Source organism: Mesitornis unicolor, unplaced genomic scaffold (genome assembly GCF_000695765.1).
Source record: "Mesitornis unicolor isolate BGI_N332 unplaced genomic scaffold, ASM69576v1 scaffold48577, whole genome shotgun sequence".
NCBI lineage: Eukaryota > Metazoa > Chordata > Aves > Mesitornithiformes > Mesitornithidae > Mesitornis > Mesitornis unicolor.
The window spans coordinates 2,484-25,622 of NW_010196686.1; the positions used below are offsets into that span (position 1 = coordinate 2,484).

A 23,139-nucleotide genomic window follows, 5' to 3' on the forward strand; every position below is an offset into this window, starting at 1 on the left:
GTTGTTTGTGAGCAGTAAATGTTTCACAGACTATTGACAAGTCCATAATATCCCTAAAGAAAACATACAGTAATGCTGGTATCCAAATCGGAGTGATCCACTTGGAAGCCTGATGCTTCAGTGTGGCCCTGAAGACTACTCCAGAGTTGTCCACTGCCTTTTCTTGTGCAGCCTTGAGCTGGGTGTGCAGAAGTGAGAAGAATCATGGTTCCAAAGCATGATAGAAGCTCAGCAGCTGTTAGGTGTCTCCTTGTGTGCTGCTGTTACATCCAAGTTGCTCACAAGCCACCTGCACTACGTGGAACAAAGTAGTAATAATGTGACTCCGTAGAGCTGCCCAGATCTAGCATCTGGTCACAGTACTGAAAGCTGTGAACTCCCATGCTGTATATTAAGAGTATATTGATCAGTGTTTTACTTTTTGTCTGTCCACAGTCACCAATTATAATAACGTGGTAGAAGCAAACTCAGATTCAGATGATGAAGATAAATTGCATATAGTGGAAGAAGAAAGTGTAACGGATGCAGCAGACTGTGATGCTAGTGTGCCAGAAGATGACTTGCCAACAGACCATACAGTGTTACCAGAAAACAGTGAAAGAGAAGGGAGTACAAACAGTTGCTGGGAAGATGAAGGTATGTTCATTTTCACTGATTATGCTATGTAGAGAAAGATATCTAAAATGAAAACTCAGTAGAACTTTTTTTGATCACCTTGTTACTGAAATAGCATGTAGTATTCACAGTCAAAAAAGAGGTTTTCTAATGTATTTTTTGTAACATATTTTATGTTCTTTATTCAATATTTGAGGCAGATTTGGAGGTGCATTCATTCCTTTGCCACTGTTAAACAGGAGCTTTGAATCTGTGGACACAGCACTCTCAATGGTGATCAGAGAATAGTCACTTGCTTTTAGTTTTTCCAAGTCTCTTTGCGTGGCAGGTCTCTGCCATAGCTTCTGGTGAGGTTCAAGGTTTGCTCATCTTGAGGAGTAAGCAGTAAACCGAAAAAACATGAAACAAAATAATATTCAAAATAAGTTTCTGCCTGTAAAGTTCCTCTGCATTTTCCCTTGTGAAATGTAGCCAGAGAATGTAGTTTTTAGATTATTAGTTTTAGAATTGGCTATCTTACTCATAATGAATCTGTATTTTGAAAACACTGGAAGGAGGTAATTGTTGTACATGTTATGCAGCAGCTTTAGAAGCTGCAAATATGAAGCAATCAGAAAGAGGACCTTTTTTACTGTGGAATTAGATACTGAGTTTCATAATATCACACAGCATGCTTACATTTGAGCCAAATTGGGATAAGTGCATAAATTAGTGGAATTTATTGCCGAATTTGGCTTTAATCGCCTGAACGATACAGGATATTTTCCAGTATATCCCTGTTTGTGTCTGAACTCCAGCCACATTTCTTTAGCATCCACCTTGTTAAAAGTGGTGGCTTAAGACAAATTGCATGACCTCACATCTGAATAAATGGAAAGCTGTCATACGGTCCCTAACTGCAATCCAGCTGAGAGCAAGCAGCTGAGAGTTCAAAGAATAGCATCGCCTCAGCCTGTTTTTATATAGCTGCCATTGCCAAGGTATGCTGTGCAGGGAAATGAGTATTTTGGAGCTGAATTATTAGGTAGGTAATTTTCTTAGTTCTTCTATGATATCTTTGCTCTGCTGCAGGCTGTATCTATCAGGAATTGCAGTTACATTAAAATGAGCTCAGAATGAGCCAACTGTTTCTTGAACCCTTCAAACATAGGTGTAGGAAACCTGAGATATGGAGCGAAGGAGAGCACTGGCTTGCAGAGGAGCTGGGTCAAGAACCTTTGGACTGAATATTTCTTGGAAATGTAACCTACAAGTGGTCATGACACAGCGTCTGGCCTCAGACAAACTTCTGGGGTTTTTCAGAGCTCTAGATATGCAATGGCATTTTTTTTTACTCCTTATTTCAAATGTTCCATTTTTAACTTTTTGAAATTTGCTAAAATGAAGCATTTGAACAAAATTCTACTGTAATTGTAGAATCACAGTGTAGGCAATGTTTCTTCTGCCATGGTCATTCCTGACAAAGACAGCTTTTCACCAGTGTTTAGACAAAAGATTAAACAACTGCCATAAATCATAGAATCACAGAATGGTTTGGGTTGGAAGGGACATTAAAGCTCATCCAGTCCAACCCCTGCCATGGACAGGGACGCCTCCCACCAGACCAGGTTGCTCAAAGCCCTGTCCAACCTGGCCTTGAACACTTCCAGGGAGGGGGCATCCACAACTTCCTTGAGCAACCTGTGCCAGTGTCTCACCATCCTCACAACAAATAATTTCTTCCTAATAGCTAGTCTAAATCTACCCTCTTCCAGTTTAAAACCATTTTCCCTTGTTCTATCACTACCTGCCCTTGTAAAAAGTCCCTCCCTAGCTTTCCTGTGGGACTCCTTCAGGAACTGGAAGGCCACAATAAGGTCTCCCCGGAGCCTTCTCTTCTCCAGGCTAAACAAATGCTTGCTCAAACTACCATAAATTTCTTCTGTAAAAATAATGTATTCTGAAGCCTCTTTTGTAGCAGTCTGGAGGGGCTTTTTATTTGATAGTAAGGGTTTTTTAAATTAATTGTTTGAATTTCTGACAATTACATGGGAAAAATGAAGGCTATATTAGGTTTTATGGAGCTTTGATTTACTATGATAAAATACTATTTACTTTTTTATAGCTTTCCTAGAAGGAAAGGTGTGACATATCGTCAGTCTCGGTTGCACATTAGAAACCTGAGAGTAGGGTATACATGATCTCTCTCATACAGGGAAAGGTACTGGGGCGGGTGTCCATGCAACACTAATACCATCTTCAGGACTGGTGATGATTTTCAGAAAACCTACTCTGCAGCAGTTTTAGTAAGTTGTGTTTCATCGGTAAAGTAGTACTGAAAGTTCCTGGTTTTAGTTGAACTTGATAGAATGAGTTTTTTACATATTTATTCTGTTCATGAATGCCCAAGAATAGAAAGAACACACGTAACAGTTCTTTATCAGATTAGTTTCCTTCCGTTTCCAGTCATTCTAACTGAATTTCTAAAAGACCTTCAGAACAGGTGTTTTAAATATAAGGTGTGTATCTCAAGAGGTTTAACTGAAACAGTCATATGGGTTTGGAAAAGTGAACCACGTGTATCCTGCACAAGTTAGTGGCAGTGTGCCAGCATTCATGTGTTCAATGATTCTGAATATGATTTTGTTTTGCTTTAGGTTAAAGTAAAACCTATGCTGCAATTAAAAAAAACAGAAGTTAAACCTATTGACTTCTTATTTTAATACACTTGAAAAAAGTATTGTTGTGCCTTATAAGTATTTAGGAAATCTAGAGATCTCAAATCTGGACCTAAGATAGCTTTAAAAAATTGAAAATTTAAATAAATTGTCCAGACCTTGAAACAACCTTTAAAAATTAATGAAGTTATGTTTTATTTTTAAGGTCCTCCTGGAACTCAAAAATTCCTTTAACTCATTAAATTTTAGATTGAGCTTGTGTGCTGTAAGATGGTTTGTGTTCTTTCAGTGGGATGGGTTGCTGAGGAAGGTTGCTGCACTATTTTTTATTAAATTCATTTGGGAGGAAGGCTAAAAAAGTGTGACATCTTCTTGATAAAGTTTTTACTCACGGAAGCAAACAACTGGGCAATACTGTAAGCTGTCAATAGTGCTTGCTACATGCATATCGGAAAATTAGCTCTACAGAATTTAAATGAAAAACTCTTTTGATGGGCTTCAGAATTGATTCCTTTCTCTGAAGATAACACTGTGGTGGAAATTTCAGTGAAGTTTTTCTTTCTGTCTAGAACCAGTTTCCATTTTGCTTGTGGTTTAAATTTGATCAGTTATGACATGGTGACAGTGTCATGCATGTTCACTGTCAGTACACACTGTTGCTTGTGATCTGAAAATAATTAGCATTTAACCCTAGGAAGTCCCACTGTATATCTAAGCAGCTGCTTATAAGCAATGAGGAGATACAGAAGTCCAAGAGTATGTTTTACAGTTATCTGGTGTGTCCAGATGTAGTGCCAAGATGGATATTCATGCCTTAGATGCTGTTCATGGAGACCTGTATATTTCAGCAGTCGTTCAGCCGGTAGCTCAAATTTTGTCTGGAATTCAGAGCTGTGATTTCTCCTTGATGTAACAGTGTCTTAAGATCTGTTCCCCCATCATCACATCCCTTCCCGCTGGTTCTCAGTGCTGTATTTGGAGTGTGGTAATTGGGCTTCTGCAAGCAGAATTGCAAAGTTGTCTCCCTATGCTGACTGGTCATAGCTAACATTAGGACTTAAGATTTTCCAAATTATTAAGAAAGCATCAAGAAAGATCACCTATGTGGAAAAGGGCTGCTCCCTGTCTTATACCCCACTTTTAGATATTGGGTAGAGATAATATCAAACATAGCTTATGATTACTAGAATTTAGAGGGTTTTTAACTTCATTGAGATTAATCTATAATATCATCAATTCCTTGACATTCCCTTGGGAAGCATATCTTTTATTTGTACTGAAGCCAATGGAATTTGCTAGAGACACTATAATTTAAATTTCTGTGAGTAATACCTTACTGATATTCCTCCTCTGCCATAGAACCTATTTCACAGTAGAGATCACAGTAGAGAAAAATTACCAACCCTTTTTAAAGGAAAAAAATCATGATCTTTGCATCATGATTTTTAGAAGAAATTAAATTTTAGATTTGCGTGCAATTATCCATCTTACAAATTCTGAACCAAGTCTGTGGTATCAGGAGCCAAAAATATAATTAGTTCACAATCCAGTATTGATCAATCAAACATAGACTTGTTTTGGGTGTTATTTTAGATGACAATTAAAATTAAAGTAAGATTTAGAGTTAACAGTTATCTTTTAAGCATATTTCTTGTTTGTGACTATCTGGAAGCAGATTTGTTTGTGAAGCAGATACAGCTTCCACATATTTTGAGACTGTGGGATTTTATCAAAGTAGACAGAATTAGCAGCCTTTTTGTCTGAGGAAGCTGGGTTTATCTGGAAGCTTAAAGTTCTTGTAGAATTTATCGTCTTCCATACAGAGGAGAAATTGGCTTCTCCTGTAATGAAAAAGTTGGAATGTTGTGGGGTTTTGACTAGCCAAACCAAAGAACTTTTCCCTGTACTGAAGTAGAGTGAAGTAAGGTAAATAAAAGTGTAGCAATTGCCCTTTGAGATCATAGCAGTTGTGTCATCTAACCTCCTGTTTCATGTCAGAGTCTTTTTTCTGCGGTGTAGCTCTAAAGCATCAAAGTTTTCCATCATAAAACTATGAAATAGCACTTTAACTTCACATATATTAGTGTAGCATGCTACTGATAAAGGAGTGAAAAAAACAGCATAGCTTTCCCACCACACACTCCTCTGTAAGCCAGTTACGGACAGAAGTGGCAGCAGTGGCCTTTCCAACAGGAACTTCACAGTCCAGGCTACCCAACAGACACAAATTAGGAACAACTTGGGCCGTTTATTGATTTGCACCAATAATTTGTAGTGAGTTAAAACTTCCATCCTTGAACGCTGCAGCTCGGCAGGAGCTGACAGAGCTTTGGAGGCAGGTAGGCTCCACGGTGTTACTTCTGCCGACACTTGGTATCTGCAAACTCGTACTGGATATTGGAATTGATACGTGAAGCATTTTTGTAGTCTGCAGGTGTTCTGAAGTGGAGAGCATATGTTTAAAATCATTTGTTTAAGCAATTGCAGCCTATAAGTGTTTTCTAGACAATTTGCAAGAAAGAGAGCATATTAGGTAAATGTTTGCAGACATTACCAGCAAATCATCAATCATTTCTAAAAATGGCTAATCAGAGAAAATAATGTAAACATATTTGTGTTATGATACTCTGGTTTCTGGAAATAATATTTCTGTGTATCAGATAGCTGCATTTGTAGATATAGTTATTTAAGTAGCTGACTTATTTGCTGGAGAAACACACTGTCGCACCTCGAGTACTGTGTTCAGTTCTGGGCCCCTCACTATAAGAAGGATGTTGAGATTCTGGAGCGTGTTCAGAGAAGAGCCACAAGGACGGTGAGGGGTCTGGAGAACAAGCCTTATGAGGAGCGGCTGAGGGAACTGGGGTTGTTTAGCCTGGAGAAGAGAAGGCTGAGGAGAGACCTCATCACTACCTACAACTACCTAAAGGGAGGTTGTAGAGAGGTGGGTGCTGGTCTCTTCTCCCAGGTGATGGAGGATAGAACAAGGGGAAATGGCATCAAGCTGTGCCAAGGGAGGTTCAGGTTAGAGATAAGGAGGAAGTTCTTTACTGAGAGGGTTGTCAGAAGCTGGAACAGGCTGCCCAGGGAGGTGGTGGAGTCGCCATCCCTGGATGTATTTAAAGAGCAGGTAGATGAGGTACTTAAGGATATGGTTTAGTGGGTAGACAGGAACGGTTGGACATGATGATCTCAGAGGTCTTTTCCAATCGAGTGATTCTGTGTGTGATTCTGTGATTCTGTCCCTGTCTTTACCTCTCTTCAAATAATCGTTACTGTTTAGATTCCCTTTAAGATTTAGTTTCTTTAACTGTGGAATATCTTTGTAGTTCAGCTGATTACACACTGCTGAAATAATGTGGAATCCATATTTCTGAAAGAACATTGTGTTTAAATGCATTTCTTCTAAACAATACAGAAATGGAAAAAATTGCTGAAGAAATAACTCAGATATTTTAAGCCGTTATGTGTGCGGCTTGCTTAGTTTGTTTGCTTTAATAATATTCATTCTTCTTTTTGTGAAATGTACTATTTCAGCTGGAAAAGAAACAAAGGAAATCCTGGGGCCTGAAGCTCAGACAGATGAAGTTGGATGTACAGGTATTTGTTTGTTAATTTGAGTCCTTTATTCATAAAGTGCTACTGAATTTTAGCTAGGTGAGTATCCTTCTGAAATATTTGAAGTTCTCCCACCTCTTTTTGTAAATTGCTTTGCTCTTCCGTGCTAGAGGTCTTAAATGGTAAACAGTATTTAAGCTGAGGAGGAATAGCGTGGGCTCCTTTCGGATGTCCAGGGTGCGGAGGTGTGGAGCAGTGACCAGAGCAGTCCTCTCACACGAGGGCTGACCGTGGTGCCACTGCAGCTCCGCATCTCCTAACGACCTCAGGAACAAAAGCGAAATGAGGAATATCACTGATCCTATACATAGTTGTATAGAATACAAGTACAGATCAATAGAGAGTGTTTTAAACTAATAATGAATATACCAAAATAAATTTAAGCTAATATTTATCTTATTGTCAGCTCTGCTGTACTGATGATGCAGAAGGCAAAACAAAATGTACATCTTTGGCTTCAGAATCAAACCAAAACAGATGCTTTGTTATTTTGTTATTTCTCTGGTTGACAAAAAATTTAACAATAGCCCATCCAGCCTTTTAGAAGATTTTTATGTTATTTTTAAATGCCCTTGACACTAAGTAGTTACATATTACTAGTGTAAGCCTTATTAAAAAATCAAAACAAAATAAAATAAAACAAAAACTAAAGAAAAACCCTTCCTAACCATAGATATGTTAAAACTGTAGATTCATGTATTCTTTTTAGTTGCTATTAGGTCAGATCTCCCCAGACAAGTACGAAGAACTACATTATGTATTACATGACAGTCTATATATGAGAAAAACTGTCTCATGTCATAAAAAGATTGTGAGATTGTGTCAGATTGTAAATTGAATATGTGACTTCACACTGAGAGGTAAATCGGGAAACTTCTCCTTCCAATTAAAAATATAGCTCATGTTGTTAATAGTGGAGGAGATCGGTCATGGTTTAGTGTGCCACAGGCAGAGTTCTCACTGAATGTTCCACCATGGTAAAAGTAAACTCTATCAAAAATGTATTTAGGCAAATACTTGGTAGCAAATATTTAAGGCATTAGCACTAAGTAAAGTATTAATTTTATTATTTGTTAACTTTGAAATGTAGTTGTTCATTGACTGTTCTCTTAAGTTTTAAACTGGAAAATATTGAAGGATGTTAACTACATCTGAAGCTTTTTTTGATAGCCATTTCCAGCATTGAAGAACAAGGCACTCGAAGTTCAAGTTTGCTGCATTTCAGCCTGCCAACCTGTTATTTAAAGTTTAAATATCTTTTGGGCTTGCACTTGTGAGCAAGTCTTAAATAACATTTGCAACTTTTGCAAACGTAAGAGTCAAAACTGTAAGCTGACCTTCAAACTACAAAGGCTAAATCATAATTAATGTTGCATTTAAGATTTTTAGGGAAGTTAGGGAAGTTGTTTTTAGGGAACAGCTAAATCTCAGATGATAAAAATGCACTGAGTTGAAGAAGCAAACTCTGTTTTTGACAAATTTTAAATGTCCTTATGATGCTGGTTCTCAGTTTTAAAACTTGGCATATTTTTGCATCTTAAAAGTCTTGACCAATACTTTATGTAAAGAGTTTTGAAATCCTTGGATAGAAGGGGATTTGAAAATGTGAATTACCAAATTTCATTTATATTCTTTTTAAACTCTTAATTTCATATCTTGTTTCTTGTTTTTCACTCTTAGTAAAAGAAGATGAATGTGATTCTGATGCAGAAAATGAACAAAACCATGACCCTAATGTTGAAGAATTCCTTCAACAAGAAGATACAGCTGTTATCTACCCTGAAGCACCTGAGGAAGATCAGAGACAAGGCACGCCAGAAGCTAGTGGTCAGGATGAAAATGGTAAATATACCACCAGTTCAGTTCTCAAAAAATAAATTGTACAAACCAATTGACCCAAAAATTCTGTTGTATTTTAAAGACAACAGTGCACACACATGTAGCTTTGGGGTGGGGGGATAATAGTAATTAAGTAATTATAAATGAGAATGAGATCATCATGCAAAAAACATCACTAGTTGACTTTGTGAAACAAGACATGTCCTGTGATTCAGTTGTATGAGTACCTAAACAATAATTTCCAGTAACTGGAAGTAAAAATTTAAGCTCTCATAAATCCATTCATTGGCATTATATGAAAGAACAGAACAAACATCTGCTAATTATAATGAGTCTGAAGCAAGAGAGTGTAGTTTTATGTAAGAATAATGTGGAGGGATTTATGACTTTTTAATATATATTTCTAAATGAACCCCACCCCCAAATAATCTATTAGATAGGAGTTCTTTTATTATGTAGCCAGTCTATGACAGGCTTAGTGTTATTTCCTGAAAAGGCAGCAATGGAGAAATAAAGAAACATTGTTTATACAAAAATGTTTATGTGAAATAAAATAATGACCTGTTGTTATTTTTCTTAATGGAAGCACATTAAGAAATATGGGCTTTCCAATAGACTTTGAAAATATTATTTCATAATGAAATGAGAAAGGTACTTTGAAGTGAGATGCAAAGTCATACTTTGTACATTTCTTCATCATGAAACATTGAAGGCATCTTCATCATGAAATATTTGTGTTAGGTAAAGATAAAGGAAAAATACTCTGCAGCTTGCAAATGTTTATTCCTTAGAAGTAGAAAACAGGGTGACCATTAAATGTTTCATTGATAAACTTAAATTTGTAAACAGGAATTAAGGATTGTCTGTGATTAAGCTAACCAGATCTACAAAGATTACTAAATCTTAAGCCATTTTTCACAATATTCAGACTACTTTTTGAACTGAAATACATGTATAGAAGCCCAATCGCTGTATTGGGAAGTCCAACAGACTCACTTTGAGAGTTGTGGTTTTGGGTAATTATATATTGCTGACTCTTTCTAGTGTGCACTGGAGCAACCGTACTGTACTGTAATTAGTAATGTAATGCCTGTGGCAATAATATAAATAATCATTATTCCTTCTTTAAAATAGATGGATCTTCTAGCAGCTGCATGTTTTCTTACAGTAATATATGTAAATGTAAAGCATGTTTGTTAATGTTAATAAGTTTGGAGCTTACATGTATTTTAATACAATGTATTTGTCTCCCCTGTATAGGAACACCTGATGCATTTTCCCAACTGCTTACTTGCCCATATTGTGATCGTGGGTACAAGCGTTTTACCTCTCTGAAGGAACACATTAAATATCGCCATGAAAAAAATGAAGATAACTTTAGTTGCTCCTTGTGCAGTTACACATTTGCATACAGAACGCAGCTCGACCGTCACATGACATCACACAAATCGGGAAGAGATCAAGTAAGTGGTGTTTGAATTAAGGATTTATCTTCTATAGCAGCACTGTGGTTTGTTTTGTGAGCAAAAATCCACAGAGCAAGTAACATATCAGATTATCTACATGCTGAAGTCCCAATTCTGGAGCATGCACTTCAACTTGCTGCTGAAGTCAGACTTCTTCTGTGGCTGTCAAAAGATGAGATCTGAATTCCTGCGCTTTCATTTATCTGGGCAGTATGTTGAGTTTAAAGTTTGGTTTTTAGAAGTGCTTTATTGCATTTATAGGTAATTCTTTTTTTTTTCTATTCATTGACTGACTTTACATTAAAATTGGGGCACAAATCTAATCTCAGATCTTTAGTGAAACAATTTTATTTTTTTTTGCATAAATCCTGTTTGGCTAGTTCAAAATTTACTGTACCCATTTTTGCCCTTAACAAACCATTGTGTTGATTCATTTGCTTGAACTATGAGATGAAGTTTTGAAATGCAATCCATGCTATCAGACAATATACAAGTAATTTGTGCAGAAAATACACCATTTCAATACTAAATAAAGCAACAGGAAAGGCTAAAGATAATTCTGAGCTTATTTTCTCTGGTTCAGGGGCTGACCTGAGGGCATGGTTCCCTGAAATGCCTTCCATGAGTTAGCCGTCTCATCACTACAGAAGGTCCCGAGATTCTCTTCTTTTCTCCCTCTTTTTCTTTTCTTCTTTTATCCCCACAATTTTCTGTCATCCATCCCCAATTACATGCTTCCACAGCTTATCAGAGGCACTCTAAGGCTCAGGAACCAACTGAAACTCAATGAAACAGTCAGGAATTATCCAAGAAAAAAAGTTAATAGATTTTTCACCACCAAATTGGAGAGGGGAGGCGGGGGGGGGAGCTTGGAGATACTCCCTTCTGAGGACAGACTAGAAAGATTGATAGTCTCCAGAGAGAAAACAGAAACATCATAAAAAGACCCAAAACAGTGAATAGTGAAAAGAGCATAAAAGGAAAGGTACTTCAGTATTTCTTGCAGCTCCAAACCAACAGAACTTTCAGTAAGCTGAAAAGCTGTAACACAAGGTAGAGGAGATGCTTTTTTAACACGTTGCATGTTAACCTCAATTCTACAAAGTATCGCAAAGTCCAAGAATTTACCAGGCTTAAAAATTTATTATACATTTTTATACAGAAAAAACTGTTACAAGTATCAGCCATCCTGTTGCAGGGATTTTACTGTCTCAGAGTTTGGAATAACCTCACCAGCATATTCTGACACTGCAGCTCTTATTTATTCAAATATATTTCCTGTAAGCAATTCATTTCTGTCTTGCTCTTTTATTGGTCTGGCTTCCACTTTAAAGTTACTATCATCTTATATACATCTTGTATTTCAAGCTATAAAATCTGTGAATGCTTTTTGTACAATGCTTTTTTTGTGAGCTATCACATTTATTTTCAACTTTTCCAGCTAGAAGCCTAAAAGCAGAAGTATAAAGTAGTTGGAAGGGCTAGAAGCCTTTCCCTTATTTGCATGTAGTTTGAATGAAAAGAGAAAAAATACCAAATGAGTAAACAATCCCAGAAGAATTGCTCCAAAGGGAAACTTAATTTGCATTCAGGCAGAGGTATTTTAATGGGCTTATACTATTGAAGGCACGGTTGTATTTGATAAATGTTGTTTCTACGAAGTGTCTGGAACTCAATGTTACACCCATTTAAGTGTGGTTTTTCCCTAGAGCCATAGCCAGAATCAAAACTACAATAGTTTACATACTTGGTAAATTTGAAATATGTATTAGTTCTTGCTATTGTCACAAATCAACTTTTTTTCCATAGTAAAGTGTTGACCTCCTGGTTGTGGATCTTAAAAAGTTGCATCTTCAAAACTTAAAGGACTTTACCAGAAAGCAGTTTATTTGGAGAACTTTGTTAGCTGGTTGATGTCCAGCATTTGACAATTTTGTAGTTGTTCTGTACAAGGAGAAAAATTTCATACTGCCATGGGCACTGCTGAGAAATGGCAATCTGACAATGGTCAAACAGGCTGATGTACCTGGAATTCCTGTTTTCCAAATAAATTTTGACAATTCCCATTAATTCTCTGGTTCTCTGGTATGAAAAGAGTGGACTTTAGTCCTAACCACAGTAAATATTTGATGCAGGAAGGTATTAGTGGCTAGTTACAGACGTTAATGCTGATGTTTCTTCTTTTAGTCCTAAAGGGAATGCAGAGGTGTATTCTTTGAATGCTGTGGTTAATTCTTTAATGAGCAGAAAACAGCAGTTATGTACAGTGCATTAAAAAATACATCACATATCAGAGGCACAAAAATATGGATTTTATAGTACTGAACAAGGGAAGACTATTTGAATCTGAGAAAATGAAGGTGAAAGAGTATCAAAGATGGTACTTTAGAGAAGATTCATGATTTCTCAGTTAGTTTCAAAAAAGACCCTAGAGAGTAACACTGAGTATGTCCCAGATTTACATACACTCACCCCCTCAAAAAAAAGTACAGGAGAGACAGTAAAAAAGCTGAATAAAGAATTACAGCTATAAGGAGTTAAGGTAAAATAGATCCCTTTCTTGCGAGCAGATAGTTTAAGGCTGCTTATACCTGTGACCAGGAAAACTCACTGAAAATTTGAGAAGAGAAATGTGGGCTTTCATGCCTTGGAAGCAGAACGTTGAATTGTAAAGACCGGAGCAGAAAGATTTCTGACCGACTGAATAGGTACACTAATTTTTAATATTAATATTTATGTAGTTTGGCATCTGCAGTAGCTGTATATATGCTGAGATCCTTTAACTTGTATAATCTCAAGTCACACAGTAGCAACTGATTCTCTGCAGGCTTAAGTAAATCCTGACACGGTCCTCTAGACTCAGTGAAGTTGGATCATTAAAGTGAAATGCAGTGAGCCAGTCACAGTCATCTAGAACATCACCTTCAAGGGACTTAGTTAAACAAAGCCGAAAAGCCGTGTGGGCTGGCAGAAGACAGCTGACAAACCCAGGAAGAAAGGTCAAATGCTAATCAGGATAAGTCAGAGTGGAGACCTCACTGCAGAGCCTGGGAGAAGGTGGGAAGGAGCCCACCCCAAGGAGGGTGGGAGCAGTGTCTGCTGAGAAGTGAAAACTGCAGCTTAACCAAATGCTTATCCCAAGGGAACTGTCGAATTAGAGTACTTGGAAGCCATTTAGATTATCTTGTTTCAATTTGTCTTCTGTTAGCATCTGTATTGTATAAAGGAGGACAGGGTGTAGAATAGAGAGGGTTGATAATTTGGACACCATATCTCATTGCAGAGTGCTCAGACTGCTGCCCACCACAGCAGACCAGAATTGAGTGTAGGAGCTCCCCGCCACGGTTTCCCACCAGAGGAAGTGAACGCACGCCAGCCGGTGCACCGTAGCTGCCCGTAGGCAGGCTGTTTCCCCAGAGTACATGAATAGCTCTGTTAATGACTTTATGAAAGTACTTGCCCTCATTACCAAAAATCTGCAGCTGCATCCAAATGGTGTTAGAGTATCTTTGTTGTAAAGTGAGCTCTACTTAAAAAGGCACCGCTCTTTTTTCTCAATAAACAATTTGTTTGAACAGAAAAAATTCTAATTCCTCCATTTCGTGCTGGTAATTAAGCTGCTGCAACTTCTAAAATGTATGTAGTTTTTGTCTTTAAAAATATGCATTCATAGATTTATACAGTTTCTGACAAAATTACGTATCTTGCATATACATATCACATATATGCTACATATATTTACATGTCTTTTTTACCTTTTTTTTAATTAATATAACAATAAAGATAAAAATATTTCAGAGCTTAACAATAAATGCTCTGGCAATGCAAAATATAACAAAAATAACCACAGAGCTTCAAAGCAAATAGTGAAGAAGTTTGATGTTTAGTACTTGGGAAGTCCTTCCCTATTGTTATTTATTTTAATTTAGGTTTCTACATTTATTTTGAGAATCAATTGTGACTGAGAGTGCCTTTGTTGTCACTGAGCCATCTTCTCTTGAGCAGTCTTGTGGCATCATTACATAGAGAAATCCAAGGCCAACAGTAAGCGTTGGAAGCATGTAAATGGAAAAATCAAGTGAACTGATTAAACTTTAAACAGGCTTTTATACGCTCTAATGTTTCTCTATCCTGCATGACATATTCTGTGGGTGGTGGGTTTGGGGTTTTTCTTGTTTTTTTTACTTTCACAAGTAGAATTAGCATGCATCCTGGAACTTCTTACTCACATAACATGTCAGTGTGAGCTTCATCTGAAGTTAGAAAAAAGGGCAAATATATTTGAGGTTTGATTTTTTGGTTTTCTCTTTTTACTGTACCAGATTTATTCAGAAGATGCACATGGCTCAGTTTTAACCTGACTTCTAATTTGTTTCTTTTTCATGCATAACGCATACCACCTTCAGTCTCTTAAAATTATGATTGATTCTTTTCAGATTCGTATTGCTTTTTGTCTGTTACAATGTGAAAATAGAAGATGTTTTTCCAACATGCGGACCTATGCAGTAATTACAGTTTCTTTCTTACAGAGACATGTGACGCAGTCCAGTGGTAATCGAAAATTCAAGTGCACTGAATGTGGAAAAGCTTTTAAATATAAACATCACCTAAAGGAGCACCTACGAATCCACAGTGGTAAATAAACCAAGCACTGAATTATGTACTAATGTTGCCATTTCTACCCCTTTTAACTTTGATGTGATATCAGTCTTGTAAGTCTAAGTTTAAAATAGTGGTGTTTTCCTTTTTCTTTCTCTGGGACTCTGTAAGCACCGACTGCAGCCTTCAGCAGTGTGCAGGAAATAGATAGGATAACTCAAGAGGATTTACAGTTGCAGCTTAAGCTCTGACAGTTGAGGAAAACTTCACTTGTGGCAGAAGAAATGGGACATTCTTCTGGTCTTTGTTCACTTGTCTGTTTTTTCTCAATGTTTGCAGACCACTCAGCATGTTAGATGCCTTGCTAGAAAATTTTGATTTATGATAATCAGGACATAACAGCTATGATTCCTACTGTCTGTAGCTGTGATTTTGAAATGTCATATTGAAATATTAAAATAGCCCTAGGACACAGGTCAGGAATTGTGGTATACTGTCACAAAAGTTTCAGTTTATAAGAAAAGTTCCAATTTGTAAGAAATGTAATATATAATATTATATATTAATGTATAATAATAAGTAATATGTGGTCACTCAAATAGGTTCTTAGTATCTGTCTCTAACTCAAATTTACCTGTTGACAAGTCTGAAAACAAGGTTTTAGGCCATCTTTTTCTTTCTTATCAGTTGGTCAGCCATGATAATAGTCATTAAGTCCTCACTTAGAAGTCCTCCCTCAGCAAAGGTAATTTCATTTCCAGAGGGTAGTAACACTGTGCCTGTGAGTGAGGAAGCCTCAGTCGACGTACTCTTCAGTCTGAAACAAGCCAGCTCTTTTGGCTCTTTCCTGTTCCTCTGTAGCACAGATTCCCTGGAAAGACAACTCTGGCTATGGGTGTAACAATTGCATAGTTTTGTGCATCTTCCTTGTAATTTAACCTGATGTTTGTCTCTGAAAGCAAACATACATCTGTCTTCTACATATATCTTGTTTCCCTTTACTTAAACTTTGCCTGGTTTTATTCAGCTGATGAGCACTGTAGGCAGATATGGATATATTGTATGACTATGCCGCCATAAAATGTGCATAGCTCCTTATATAATTATGATTTGCATTTACGGCATTTGTATTTTTTCTTTGGTTAATCATATTCTAATTTTTTTCCATTCCGAATTATTTTATGCGTCTTTTGAAGTTAGTGGTACTACTTGAATGGAGTTTAATGAAATCTGCAAGTATCACATAGACTTATTTATGCAATGTTACTGGGAAATAACATGTATCGTGATCTCGTGGGCTCCATCCTATATCTACTAGTGGATCACAGACTTATTAAAGGACCCTAGGATCAGAGCTATAGATGACATAATTACTCTTACTATTCAATTTTATTTTTTTTCCCCAGAACTCTTTGAGAGGTCATTTTGATGTATTCTTTTCTAGTTACTATTGCTTGAATTTATGCTGTAACCTAGCAAACTGTTGCATATGCCTTTTTCCCCCTTTTTTTTTTCTTTTTAGGAGAGAAGCCATATGAGTGCCCAAACTGCAAGAAACGTTTTTCCCATTCTGGTTCATACAGTTCACACATAAGCAGTAAGAAGTGTATTGGTTTGATGCCCGTGAATGGTCGAGCCCGGTCAGGGCTCAAGACGTCTCAGTGCTCCTCCCCTTCCCTTTCTGCATCACCAGGTAGCCCAGCAAGACCACAGATACGACAAAAGATAGAAAATAAACCCTTGCAAGAGCAACTTCCTGTTAACCAAATTAAAACTGAACCTGTGGATTATGAATTCAAGCCCATAGTGGTTGCTTCAGGAATTAATTGTTCAACCCCATTGCAGAATGGGGTTTTTAGTGGTGGTAGCCCATTGCAGGCAACCAGTTCTCCTCAGGGTGTGGTGCAAGCTGTTGTCTTACCAACAGTAGGTCTGGTGTCTCCCATAAGCATCAACTTAAGTGACATTCAAAATGTACTCAAAGTGGCAGTGGATGGTAATGTAATAAGGCAAGTTTTGGAAAACAATCATGCTAATCTTGCATCCAAAGAACAAGAAACAATCAGCAATGCATCTATACAACAAGCCGGCCATTCACTCATTTCAGCTATCAGTCTTCCTTTGGTTGACCAAGATGGGACAACCAAAATTATCATCAACTACAGCTTGGAGCAGCCAAGTCAACTTCAGGTTGTTCCACAAAATCTAAAAAAAGAAAACTCTGTTCCTACAAATAGTTGCAAAAATGAAAAATTACCAGAAGATCTTACGGTGAAGTCTGAGAAAGATAAGAACTTTGAAGGAGAGACCAATGATAGCACTTGTCTTCTTTGTGATGACTGTCCAGGAGACCTTAATGCACTTCAAGAATTAAAGCACTATGAAACGAAAAATCCTCCTCAGCTTCCTCAGCCCAGTGGAACAGAAGCTGAGAAGCCCAACTCCCCTGTCCCATCAGAAACCGGGGACAACAACTTATCTCCTGGTCAGCCACCTTTAAAGAACCTTTTATCGCTCCTAAAAGCGTATTATGCATTAAATGCACAACCAAGTGCAGAAGAGCTTTCAAAAATAGCTGATTCAGTGAACCTACCACTGGATGTGGTAAAAAAGTGGTTTGAAAAAATGCAAGCTGGACAAATTTCTGTGCAGTCTTCTGGACCATCTTCTCCTGAACAAGTTAAAGAAAGCAGTCCCACAGATAATGATGGTCAAGCAGCAACTCCAAATGTAAGCGAACCCCAGAACAGCACAAACGACTCACAAAATCCTGTCAACACAACAAAATCTCAGACTTTACCAGGGGGATCAACTTTGAATGGTTCACGCAGTAGCACGCCATCCCCATCGCCACTAAACCTTTCTTCATCAAGAAATTCACAGGGTTATACGTACACAGCAGAGGGTGTACAAGAAGAGCCACAAATTGAACCTCTTGACCTTTCGCTACCAAAGCAACATGGAGAACTATTGGAAAGATCTACCATAACTAGTGTTTACCAGAACAGTGTTTATTCTGTCCAAGAAGAACCTTTGAACTTAACTTGTGCAAAAAAAGAACCACAAAAGGACAACAGTATTACAGACTCTGATCCTATTGTAAATGTAATCCCACCAAGTGCCAATCCCATAAATATTGCTATACCTACCGTCACTGCCCAGTTACCTACAATCGTTGCCATTGCTGACCAGAACAGTGTTCCATGCTTGAGAGCTCTCGCTGCCAATAAGCAAACCATTTTGATTCCACAGGTGGCTTATACATACTCTACTACAGTTAGTCCTGCAGTGCAAGAAACACCACCAAAACAGACCCAAGCCAATGGAAATCAGGTACTTTGGTCCCTGTATGTTGTATATCATGTGTTCATTCTGTATCCATGCTGAACTAACAGAAAACTGTCAAGATAAATTAAATAAAAATGTAAATATAAGCTATCAAGTTTATTCAGCTTGATTGTTACTGGGTAATAGAAGTTATTGCTATGTCCTCTGCAAAGCTAGCGAGCTCACGTAGCTTGAGTCCGGACTGACAGAAACTATACAACTCTGTGCGTGGACAAGTCAGTTCTTCAGCATATTCAGTCATTCAGAAGTATCTTCTAGGACATTAGTGCTCAGTATTATAAAGACAGTCTAATTCTCCTGAACAAAAAGCAAAGTAAGGCTATAGCTTGTGTTTCTTCCTGGCTCTGTATCTCCTCTTTCCCCACGTAGAGAAAATAAGCTCTTCAGAAATTTTGGCTGCCCTCTTCATGCTGCTCTGCTTTCTTGGCTGGCAGAGTAGCTGAATTCTTCCTACACCATAAAGGCATTTTAAACAAAATTCAGATGTATTCTCAATTGAAAGTTGGGCAGGTATTCACCTTCTTCATCTGCCATTCCTGTATCCTGCCCTGTTCCTCCCTGGGTATATCCAGATGTGATCTAATTTGAGTCAGAAATACCTGTGCATGGTGAAGAGGGATCAGAACAGAACAGACAAGTGGCTTGTGTAAAGGCTGAGTGTTTCTAATTAAGTCTTAGAAATTGGCTGTTCGACATCTTATACAGTCTTCTGTATAGCCAGAGACTAAGATATCAGTAGAAAATACTGTGCTTCTTTACAGGTGCGCTTCAGGGCTTGAAATGCTTAGAAATAGACAACAGTTATGAATATTTTTGAAACTTTTTATTAATGAAACATTTAAAGTCCCCCAAATTTTTTGTTAAATAAGACTTGTGGTCTTATTATGAGGAAAAGAGTAGTCAAATATGCAAATTCAAATGATTACTTAAATAGGTTTTTGTGAAATCTTCATCAAAAAATACAGTTTTAACTTCCATGAAATCCATGAGGTAGCAAAATGTGGGTGACAAATGTTAGTTGAAAAATGCAGTTAGATGTCGAATTTGCTCCTCCAACATACTGAGGTACTTTATAGGCCTATAATCTTCTTTTCCTTCCTAACATTGCATTTATTTTATGGGCCCTAAAACGTGATGTGTCAGTGTAGCTTAGGCCTGGCCAACAGTCAGGTTTGGATGTGATTAAAGTCAGTCCCAGTGAGAATTCTGTATCTGTATGGTGACAGGGGCTGCAACGCAGAGTGATGCAGCGAAAGATTTTTTTTACTATCTAAGTCTAAACAATACTGTTTGGCTCTTTACAGAATTGAATGAGAGTAACAGTGCAGCTTCAGCTTACATTTTCTAAATTGTGTGCTGCATCAGTGCATTTTTTTTTATTGAACACAACCTTTTCCGTGATTTTTCTGAAGGATGAAAGGCAAGACACTAGCTCAGAAGGAGTATCGAATGTAGAAGATCAAAATGATTCTGATTCAACGCCCCCGAAGAAAAAGATGAGAAAGACAGAAAACGGGATGTATGCATGTGATTTGTGTGACAAAATATTCCAGAAGAGCAGCTCGTTATTGAGACATAAGTATGAACACACAGGTATGTACTAGGAGAAGCAGTAACAGATTATTGTTTCATTGGTAGTGTGTAACTGATGATCTCAACTGGAATACAGTTCTCGGAAAGTATAGGAAAGTGTAATAGTCCCTCTTATTATCTGTGCTCAACTCTCTTTAAAAAAAATATATTTTGGTAAATTTGTTTAACAGACCTGCAATTCCATGTTTCTTTAAATTTGTGAGACCTAGATCCCGAATAGAAAAAGAGGAGTTTCTTCCTTCTGGCTCATGGACAGTCATCTGTGAGTCACAGCCTGTAATCAAGGGTTTATTACTTCTAATTTACCTTGCCTGGTTATAAATTAAGAAAAATTTAAAAATAAAATAATAAATTAAGAAAAAAAAGATCATTTAAGTGTATATTTGACATGAAAGGTAGTATATCTATCTCTCACGAAGGATTTTCAAATTGAGCCACATTTGTAATTCTCTGCAGTTAACTACCGTTCATTAGAAATGGAATATAACCACAAAAGAATACCCTTTTGGCTTTGATTTTTCTTTTTCATTTCTCATAGTTGTTCCTTTTGGCTCCAGTTCTGATATCTTTACCCTTTTTTCTTTAATAACTGTTACTCTCTTTTCTTCTGTCTTAAAAAACAGTAATATTATTAAATAATTTTTAAAATCTGTATATCAGTGTTTTAATTTCATCTCACGTATCAGACTAAAAAGATGAAAATTTCCCACTTGATCAAGTTTCTCAAGTTGTATTCATTAAGATTATCTATTTTCATACCTTTCCTGTCTTGAGACTCTTTTAATTCTTCCCTTTCATAACACAATTGTTCTTTCCATTCTGCTTTTAAATTAAGTGCAGTGTTCAGAATCATAAAGTCACTTAGGTTGGAAAAGACCCTTCAGATCATCAAGTTACCTTAGCACTGCCAAGTCCACCACTAAACTGTGTCTCTAAGCACCACGTCTACCCAACTTATAAATACCTCCCGGGATGGTGACTCCACCACCTCCCTGGGCAGCCTGTTCCAATGCTTCAAAAACCCTTTCAGTGAAGAATTTTTTCCTCATATCTTACCTAAACCTCCCCAGCACAACTTGAGGCCATTTCCTCTTGTCCCATCACCTGTTACTTGGGAAAAGAAGCCAACACCCACCTTGCTGCTCGTTTGGCATAAGTTGACACAAAGGTGTCGATCGTCTGTATAGAGTTAGCAGAAAACTGCTGTCGTATTGTCTGTATCTTTTATGTCTGGGCTACGACTGTGCAAAGTTGTTTTGCATAAGAACTTTGAGTGTTGAAATCAATGTAACATTACTAGGTTCATGCTTTGCTTATAAGAGACTCCTAAGGCAACAAAGTAGAAAGCTAAGGGAGCTGGGTTTCTTTAGCTTGGAGGAGACTGAGGGGTGACCTCATTCATGTTTATGAGTTTGTAAAGGGCAAGTGTCATGAGGAAGGAGCCAGGCTCTTCTCAGTGATGTCCAATGACAGGACAAGGGGCAATGGGTGCAAGCTGGAGCATAGGAGGTTCCATGTAAACGTAAGGAAAAAGTTTTTCACTGTGAGGGTGACAGAGCACTGGGACCAGGCTGCCCAGAGAGGTTGTGGAGTCTCCTTCTCTGGAAACATTCAAAACCCTCCTGGACACGTTCCTGTGTGACCTGGTCTAGGTGATCCTGCTCTGGCAGGGGTTGGACTGGATGATCTTTCGAGGTCCCTTCAACTCCTAATATTCTGTGATTCTGTGTAACTAAGTGAAACAAAGCAAATTTTTTCTGGTTAATATATGTGTAGTCAGAAAGTTTTGTACATAAGGTACTTTCCTGTGCCAATCTAGATTTTAGAATTATTTTCCTTTTACTTATAACATGAAAGAAGGACTTGGTACACAAAAACTTAACATGAAAGTTTAGTTTAAAAAAATAGATTTGAAATGTCCATCAATATAGGAAAGTTTAAATGGTTTTGAGTTGAAATAATGTTTACTTCAAGAGAAATTTCTCTTTTCCTAATTTACATATATTCACACTTTTTGTTCTAAAAGTTACGTCTGAGAATGTTTGTCCTTCTATGTTCAGTTTTCCTAAAAAACTTACAAATTACCCTTGTAATTGTGACAATGTACCCTTGCAACCTCATCCTTTGGGCTCAGGTGAGAAACCCAGGCTGCAAACACATAAAGCAGAACATCTTGTTAAGTAAAATTGTTAATTTCTGGTAATATATCCACCAACAGCATTTACAATAGCAGTATAAATATTTAAAACTTCAGCTACAAGATGTCCAATTGTTTGTGCTTTATTTTGTAGGTAAAAGACCTCACGAGTGTGGAATCTGTAAAAAAGCATTTAAACACAAACACCATTTGATCGAACACATGCGACTGCATTCTGGGGAAAAGCCCTACCAATGTGACAAGTGTGGAAAGCGCTTTTCACACTCGGGGTCTTACTCTCAACACATGAATCATCGCTACTCCTATTGCAAAAGAGAGGCAGAAGAGCGTGACGGCACGGAGCAGGAGGAGACAGGCCAGGAGATCCTCAGCAATGAGCATGCTGGTGCAAGGGCATCTCCATCGCAGATCGACTCGGATGAGAGAGAGAGTCTAACCAGGGAAGAGGAGGAAGACAGTGAAAAAGAGGAAGAGGAGGACGAAGAAAAGGAGACAGAAGGACTTCAGGAAGAAAAAGAATGTAAGAAACTACAAGAAGTAGAGGATGAAGAGGAAGAAGAAGAGGAGGAAGAGGGAGAAGGGAAAACTGAAGGTAACAGGAATGAGGAAGCTGTAAATCAAGCAAGCAATGCAGAACCAGAAGTTATACAGGATAGTGGGCAGGTGTCAGAAGAAAAAAACAAAGCTTAAATGATAGTTTTTTCTATAAGGAAAAAAAGAAATTGGTAATGAAGTTCATTCTATATTATACATGCTTTTCATGGAGATGCAGTAGCCTGCATACTGTGATTTCTGTTCACTACTGTGTAAAAAAATATATATATAAAAAAAGGACAAAAAAAAAAAAAAGAAATCCAGGTGTGCCTGAACCTCAAACTTAGTAATTTTTCACACAGTTTTCAAAGTTAGGAACAAGTTTATAACATGAAGCAGATTAGAAAAATACAGTGACTCTGGAAGCAAAGATTTAACGGGTTGTAGGAAACCTGAGTTATTAGACAAGCATCTGGCATTGTTTGTTTTATCAGTATTAATTTTCATTCTTAAGTTGATTAATTTTTAAGCTGTACAACTGGGAGAGATTTATGTGATTTTTTTTTTGTTTATGGCAAAACATTTCCTAAATCCACTTCAGTATTTTCTTATGTTTTAAAATGTGAGAACTTCTGCACTACAAAATTCCCTTTTGCAGAAACCTGTAATGCAGTTGCAAACAGCGCTTGGCTACCTTTGTAAATTCCACCTA

General features: G+C 37.4%; 1 protein-coding gene across 1 annotated transcript; it reads left to right on the top strand.

Annotated features, from left to right (window-relative positions):
* Positions 1–435: 435 nt before the first annotated feature.
* ZEB1 (zinc finger E-box binding homeobox 1) lies at positions 436–22,724 on the top strand (the record flags this gene model as incomplete). The annotated part of the gene is made up of 8 exons (XM_010188558.1): positions 436–636; positions 6,810–6,872; positions 8,571–8,732; positions 9,990–10,192; positions 14,725–14,830; positions 16,317–18,127; positions 19,555–19,735; positions 22,027–22,724. Coding segments are annotated over 8 exons (3,284 nt in total), but the record flags the coding sequence as incomplete, so codon positions are not given.
* Positions 22,725–23,139: the final 415 nt, after the last annotated feature.